The 8,018-nt window shown below is 36.7% G+C and overlaps 1 protein-coding gene across 1 annotated transcript; it reads right to left on the bottom strand.

Moving 5' to 3' along the window:
• Nucleotides 1–3,286: 3,286 nt before the first annotated feature.
• On the bottom strand, nt 3,287–6,641 carry anxa1a (annexin A1a). The gene is made up of 13 exons (XM_059549227.1): nt 6,516–6,641; nt 6,049–6,151; nt 5,711–5,795; nt 5,517–5,611; nt 5,315–5,428; nt 5,151–5,241; nt 4,780–4,859; nt 4,511–4,567; nt 4,340–4,433; nt 4,165–4,260; nt 3,846–3,904; nt 3,602–3,724; nt 3,287–3,481 (listed from the first exon to the last, which is right to left on the bottom strand). The coding sequence occupies exons 2-13, from the start codon at nt 6,121–6,123 to the stop codon at nt 3,428–3,430; spliced, it is 1,023 nt and encodes a 340-aa protein (XP_059405210.1). The 5' UTR covers nt 6,124–6,151; nt 6,516–6,641; the 3' UTR covers nt 3,287–3,427.
• Nucleotides 6,642–8,018: the final 1,377 nt, after the last annotated feature.

Genomic DNA, 8,018 nt, shown 5'->3' with positions numbered 1-8,018 from the left:
TAAACAAATCATTATTATTTGTTATTGTCCAGCATTTATAGATTTCTAAGCCAATTAAAAGCTAGAAATTAGAGAAAAAATAAAGTTGCCTATACTACCAGTCAGAAGTTTTTGAACAGTAAACTTGTTAATGTTTTTTTTTTAAGAAGTCCCTTCTATTCACCAAGCCTGCATTTATTTGATCTAAAGTACAGCAAAACAGTAAGATTTTGAAATATTTTTACTAGCCTATTTAAAATAGCTGTTTTATATTTGAATATATTTCAAAATGTAATTTATTGAAGATCCTGGATCTGTTTTTTCGCTCTTCTTTATTCTTTTTTTATGTATTATAGAAGTATCGGATCGGGACTCGGTATCGGCAGATACTCAAAATCAAATGACTCGGACTCGGACTCGAGGACAAAAAAACCTGATCGGGACATCCCTAGTAATAATACTAAAAATATTTCCTGTCCCTAAATTCTATTTATCAATCCAGTTTCTCTCAAGTAACAGAATAACTTCCCTACTTCAATATCAAAAACATTTTTTAAACTTAATTCTTCCTGATCAAACTTTCTACTTTCCTCCCTTAATACTTCCCGCTCTCGATAGAATTTTTGACAGTGAAGAATTACATGCTCGACTGACTCCTCTATTTGGCAGAGATCACACACTCCTGAAGGGTGCTTATTTATTAAGTGCAAGGTTTTATTAAGCCTAGTATGTCCTACCCTTAGCCTTGTCAAAATGTTCTCCTCTTTATTGTTTCTTCTGGTTATCCTTCCTGTACCCACATTTTGCTGTAATATATAGAGATGCCGCCCTGTGTTTCCTGTATCCCAACTGTTCTGCCACTCCTTAATGATGTTTCGTTTAATTATTCCTTTTGCTTCAGACTTACTGAGTGGAACGCACAAGACCTCCTCCTGCATCAGCGCCTGTTTTGCTAATGTATCCACATCTTCATTTCCTTTAATCCCTCTGTGTGCCGGAATCCACATAAATGTTACCTGCATGTTCATATTTTTAATTCTATACAATATTTCATAGATCTCATTTACTATATCTTGTCTGCTGTTAGATGTAAATGACTGCAGTGACATTAATGCAGAGCATGAATCAGTACATATAATAACTTTTTTAATTTGTAATTCTTCTACCTTCTCAAATGCTATTACAATTCCCAACATCTCAACTGTATACACTGATAGATGATCTGAAGTCCTTCTCTTACCAGAAACATGTAATGTAGGAATACTAAAACCAAAACCTGCTTTCCCTGTATTAGGATCCTTGGATCCATCAGTATATATTTGAACATATGTTTGATATAGTGTTTGTATTCTATCTTCCACCAGTACTGCTATATCTCCAAATCCTTTTTTGACCCTGCATTTTTTCCAGGAAATATAAATCTACTGACACTGGAGAAACAACCAAGGTGGTGTCACTGATAATGGCACTGTCGGGATATATCCACCTTGATTTAATGTCATGTCTTCAGCTATTTCTTCACATCTCCATGCAAAGCATCCCCGTTTAGCTCTTTCACTCTCCCAACATGGGAGAAGTATCTTAGTTGTAGGATGTCGATCCCCAGAATGCCCTTGTAAATTTATCCAGTAGTGCATCATTAACTGCTTACGTCTAATGTGCAACGGCATTTTCCCCATCTCAACCTGAAGAGCAGCCACAGGAGTTGTTTTCATAGCCCCACAGCATAGTCTTAGAGCTAGAGCTTGCACCACATCCAACTTCTTTAATGCCGTTTTTGCTGCCGATCCATAAGCAATGCACCCGTAATCTAATACTGATCTTATCAATGCTATATACACATTTTTACTAGCAGGCCTACTTGCCCCCCATTCTGACCCTGTTAAGCATCTCATCACATTTAGTATCTTTTTACACTTGGTATTTACCCTTCTGATATGTTCATTCCATGTTAACTTATCATCAAACCACATACCCAAAAACCTAAAAACTTTTACTTGCTCTATTTCTTGCCCATACATCTTTACCTGAGCTTCAACCCCTCTCTTTCTAGTGAAAAATACTGTCTTGATTTTCCCAATTGCAAACTTAAATCCCCATGCAATTGACCATCTCTCCACCACATTAATTGCCTCTTGTATTTTACCTTTAATATGATTAATGTTCCTTCCCCTTTTCCATAAAGCTCCATCATCAGCAAACAGTGACTGTCCGATATCCCCCTGTACTTGTGAAAAAACATCATTAATCATTATGGAAAAGAGCATAGGGCTAATAACACTGCCCTGAGGAGTACCATTCTCTACCATGTATCTTCTTGAAACAGCTGTCCCAATTCCACTCTTTAAACCAATGACCATACAGTCCTATAGAGTGCTCACAGCCAATAGATCAACATCGCCACCACCCGTCATAACAACGATACTGCAGCGTAGGGCTGACGGCGACGGAGAGACGGCAAATCTAGGCCATGGAGTACGTGATATTAAGCCCTCAAACTTTATCGCTTTTCCTACCGCTCCCATTGCTCCACTCAAACATGTTTCTAACACACAGTCCAAGTTGTAATTTGTCTTCTGTCATCCTGAATATTTTGTGGTAAATGTCTGCATAGTTAAGTGTAGAAACCGTTACAGGGTATTTTTTTAATTAGTTTACATTGGATTTCCGTAATAAACATGAAGGCTTCTTTATCCAAAAGAAATACAGGTTTTACTCGAATCAAATGGTCATTATGATTTGGTGATATATCATCATTATGATATGATTTATTTTTGCAATTAAGCGTTTTTTTACAATTCATATTTATAAGCCAGCAAACAGGCGAATGTTCACTTAAAAACCAAGAACTTTTATGCACATTTTCCCTTGGTTAATACCTACTCAACAGGGTTTTGTGTTTATGACCGAGTAGTGTAGTCTCATCATTCTCTAATATAGAAGCCAAATAAAATATACTTTATAAGGACCAGTTGGGGTTCCTCAGATTGCCACACTTTGCAGAACCTGCTGGAGCACCCTTTAAAGGCACCTCAAAAACTTGAGTTGGTTTACAAATTAGAGCCCAGTGAACAAACTTTTGTGACTTCGTCCATTCTTAATTCCAACCAGTAAAACTCTTAGTGATTATTTGGGTTTATGTGATCCCCTTCATATCTAGGAGTCATTAAACGTCCATTTTGTGCGTTTTTTTTTTTTTTTTTTTTTTTTTTTTTTTTAAAAGAGTCCACATGACTTTAAAAATTAACAGTATACAATTCAGAACACGCCACTTTAGAAGCTCTGCATGAATTTACACAGACATACATTTAGTCAAGTTTTTATTTATCAAAAACATTGCTTGTGTTACTATTACTACAGTTGTTTATATGGGGTGTTTAATTGGTATATTGAAAGCTGTTGGTATGCTGGTGGTTCTTCATCTGTATACATTCATTAGTGCCACCAATTAATTGCCACACAAGGCCAGCAGGATTGTCTCGTAGTCTCCTTTGGTGTCATCCTAAAACAAACAAAACAATCTTTAACAACTGAATCTATACAGTGTAACATTTATTCATCTATGTTTATGTATTTAATAGTGTAATGACCATATTTAAAATTTGCTAAATGAGATATTTACCTGGATGTCCTGGTAGAGGCTCTTGCCAAACTTACTCTGGTACTCTTGCTTGATTTTGGCCAAGTCAATCTCAGAGCGGCTCACCAATATTCTTGTCAGGATCTTGCCTTTATATCCAGAGCCCTGTGAAAACACAAAAAGCACACTTGAGAGGTCCTTTTAGTTTTTAAATTGCGATATTTAAAACCGCTGTAATATCATTTTGAATTTAAAATGGATCCATTATATTGCCAGTTACACTCGCCTTCATTGCCTGATTTAGTTTTTCAGCAAAGAAAGCAGGTTTGTTTCCAGCACATTTCACTGTTGAGAGGATTCACAATAAGAAAAGATTAAAATATTTATTTTGAAAATGGCATTCAAAGACCAGCTTGTTTCATTGCTCAAAGCTTAAAATAACATTGCATACAGTAAAAAGACACATTAAAATATCATTCTTGTCATACTGCAAGAAAGTAATTCAAGTCTTAAAAGGTATGGTACATCTTAATTTTTTTAATATAAATTTTAAACCGCAGCATGTAATGCAATATACAGATAAAAAGGTTTCAGAAGTGTCTCACCAACAGAAATCAAGCAGTTCTCGATATCACCCTTTAACTCCTGATCAATGGCTTTTGCGACATCCACCTTACTGTACTTGGAGTACAGCTGAAAAACTAAATGTAAAGAAAAGTGGATAAGAAGAAAGCTCACTACTCATTTTGAAAACAGGGAGGTGGAGGAAGTCAACCATACCTCTCCTCAGGTGGGAAGCATTCCTTGAAGTGAGGATGTCAATGAAGACGCCACAGTCCGTGCCTTTTCTTTTCTCTCCTGCCTCATACAAGGCCTACAGGCAGAATCAGAGGTCAAAGAGACATGTACACACAATTACCAACCACATACTCGCAATACACGGTTAATTACCCTGGCATCTTTGTCAGCCAAATCCTCTTGCACAACACGGTCTTCACTTCTGGTAGCCTGTGAATTCAAATAAAAGTTGAGCAAGGAGCAAAAGCACTTTGTGCCAATTAAAGTAACAAATCACTCTTCTAGAAAGAAGTTTTCTATAACTTCTTTCATTAGCAAAATCACTCTTCTTGTAAGTTGAATCAGATGTGAGTAATGAGACATCCAAACCATGCAGTACTAGGAGGGGCAGAATTGAGAAACACTATCTGAGTGAAGCCAACCTTGCAGAGAGAAAGCAGGCCATTCCTGAAATCTCCACTTGTCTCAGACTTGATCTCCGCCTCTAGATCCTTCTTATAGTCTATAAGAATACAAGACACACTTTCAGCTTTTATATATACTGCCTCCACGTACCATAAGCCACGAGTATTCAATCCTTCTCAGAGGGAGGCCAGTGTCCTGCAGAGTTTAGCTTAAACCCTAGTTAAACACATCAAAACCAGCCAAGCAAGATCTTCAGGATCACTAGAAATGTCCAGACATGTGTGGTAAATCATGTTAGGGCTATACTCTGCAGGCTGTTGGCCCTACAGAAGAAAGATCGGACACTCATTTAAAAGGATAACTGGATGATAACTAGCATTAATATTACCTTGTTTGAAAACCTGTTTAATATCTTGGATCTCTTTATTGGTCCTGGAGGCCAAAATCTCAACAAGTGTATCTTCATCTGTGCCCAAACCCTGAAGAGAAAAAGACTAAGTTATGAAGCCCATGTAAAATATCACGTGGAGTGAAGTCTGAAAATAATCTTACCTTCATGGCACTTTTGAGCACAAAGGAATCATATTGAGCTGGGGTCATCAACAGGGCCAGAACCACTTCTTCCAGTTCTCCTTTAAGAGCAGCTTTCAGCGCTACATCCAGAGGCTGGACAGAGGAGAAGTGATTTAAGTGAGGGAGGACTTCGATATAGACAGTTAAAAGGTGTTGATATCAGGTCCAGTGAGTGTGATACCTTGCCGTTTGTTTGCTGGTAAACGGCCTTGATTTGCTGGCGCTGGGCATTGCTCCTGCGGACCAGAGTTTCAATGATGGTGACCTCATCCACACCTGAGAACAGAAACTTATTTCAACAGAGCAAACAGATGCACAATGCAAAGATGTAGATGCATTTTATTCATCTTCACTTTTCAGAATTCACATGCCTACCTTTTGCCTTGATAGCTTTGTCCAAGACGGCTACATCGGCAGCTGCATTAAACTGAGCAAAAGGCTTCACTGTGCCCTGTCCCCCCTAAAGACACGAGAGAGCTCATTAAAATCCTTTAAAATAGCTTACCTATAATCATAAACTGACTAACTGCAAGAAGTCTATTCAATAAAAATAACATTCAAGAAATGAATTTTAGGAAGGAAACACAGAAATACTGAAACTCTTGCCCTTTAACAGGATGGAAGTGACTAGAATAGGGAGTGGAGTACATTCCTGTCTCTGACTCATTCAGTCTGGTTCTGCTCAAATTTTCCAGCAAGCTGAATAAACTTACTGTGATGTCTTGTACGGTGCTGACTTGCATGCCCTGATAGGAAAGCTGCTCAAGTAGATAACCGAGTGTAGACATTTTGGCACCTGAAACTCAACAGCTCAACCTACAATACATGTTGGAATATATTAAAATACACACAGTATAACAAAAAAGCAGAATCTTTTCAGGAATTAATCATCCAAGTTTTCTAGCAGTTTTAATTAATCTTACAGGAAATACATGACTTGCCAAAATAACTAAACGTTAAACTCACAAAACCAGGATGTGGAATTTTATAGCACAGAGTGTGCAAAGTTTTCTATAACTTCTTTCATTAGCAACTTTTTTTTAAATTCTCATTTGCATTTTTTCAGTAAACAAAAACAACGCTTTCATAAATATTCAACAATTATATATTTAACACTGACAGCACTGTCGAGAGTTACACAACGTGTAAGAAGTAAAGAAAATCCCAGTTACCCACTTACCAAGACGGAATACACAGCAAGCAAGCGAGCTGGAGGAGAGTGTTGGCTGTATTTATACTCACAGAACCGCGCCTAGCAACATCAGTTTAACACGCGCTACAGCAGGGCGTTGACTCCTTCCCTATTAAACACCCGCTTCTTAAAGAAAAACTGGGCTGCGAAGTTTTTTCTTTTAAAGGTGCAGTATCAGTTATTAATTTCTTCTTAAAAAGGAAATAACTAAAATAAAGAAATCCATGTTTTTTATGTTTTAATGTTTTTATCCTCTGGTGCTTTTCATCGGAATGGTACCATACTTGGTTACTTTTATCCCATTTGGAATGTGAACACACAAACACAATTGAGGGCGTTGATTAGAGCAGACAAAGTGGTCGTAAAAAATAGTCACACTTTTGGGGGGTTATTTTACATGATTTGAGTCGCTACATAAGATCACATGACCATACTTTAAATTGAAAGGAAATAAATGCTCACCATAATGATTACAAAAATACTAAATTTACAGGTTATAGGCTACTGTGTAACAGATATGGATAATGTGTGATCACTTAGGCCAACTCACTTCAGATTTATTATTTAGGGAACTCAACAGACAAGCCGTTGTCTTAGCTCATGCAACACTTGAAAGTGAAATTAGGTGCAGAGAGGCATGTCTGTTGAGTTTGTTTTTCTAAGCATTTTTATAGCAGGCTAGTTAAAAATAGTGCAACCTTGTGTAAAACCACAATTAAACAATTCTGTGTGCATGCATGCAATGAACAAAGACTGCTGCTAATTTAGTCAGGTGGTTTAAAAAAAAAAAAACAGCTTTATCCCAAATACATTGGAGCAAGCAATACAAAATAAAGTTAAAAAATTTAAATAAAGTTAATAATGAAGCTTAAAAATAAATAGAGAAAAAAATAATTCAGTGCCCAACTTAATTAAAATTATATTGTAATTGGTTTTTAATTTCATTTATTCCTTTATTTATTCAACTATGTACTTATTAATAAAAATTTTGGGACTCCATGTTAAACACCTTTCACTTATAAACAGTGGCGGCTCCTGCCAGTTCTCTCAGGGGGGGCACATGTTTGCTCGATTAATGAGGATAGTTCACCCATTCAATTGATAAATTAACAGCTAGTTAAAGATGTAAAGGGAACTGAACTACTATAGTATTAATTAAAAATAAACTGACATTAGGAATCAATCTCTTGCTCTCCTTATGTTTTTATATGCATGTTAACAGCAGCAGCAAATGAAGACTGACGCCAGGACGTGGTTTTCCAAAAAAAAACTTTTTACTTCGATTTCAGTTCAATAAGAAATAAGTGAAGTCACATAAATCACGGTTTACACAACTCGCTTATATTACTACTCATTTATATCACATTCCTCAGTTACATTACACTGCTTACATAAATTATTCACTTATATTACACTGCTCCCTACTATCCATATGCATCTTTGCTCTTTCGTGTTTTTTCACCTTCTCCGAGAGATGATGCATTTCGGTGA

This window comes from Carassius carassius, chromosome 5, assembly GCF_963082965.1.
Source record: "Carassius carassius chromosome 5, fCarCar2.1, whole genome shotgun sequence".
NCBI lineage: Eukaryota > Metazoa > Chordata > Actinopteri > Cypriniformes > Cyprinidae > Carassius > Carassius carassius.
Note: the sequence above shows the minus strand (reverse complement) of the source record. Positions and strands in the feature narration are given on the sequence as shown.

Excerpts from the sequence above, each read along its gene's own strand:
- anxa1a (XM_059549227.1), bottom strand. The coding sequence starts at position 6,123 with ATGTCTACACTCGGTTATCTACTTGAGCAGCTTTCCTATCAGGGCATG. Across the intron at positions 5,796-6,048 it reads GCACCGTACAAGACATCACA|GGGGGACAGGGCACAGTGAA; the intron begins GTAAGTTTATTC and ends TCGTGTCTTTAG. Across the intron at positions 3,725-3,845 it reads AACTAAATCAGGCAATGAAG|GGCTCTGGATATAAAGGCAA; the intron begins GCGAGTGTAACT and ends GTGTTTTCACAG.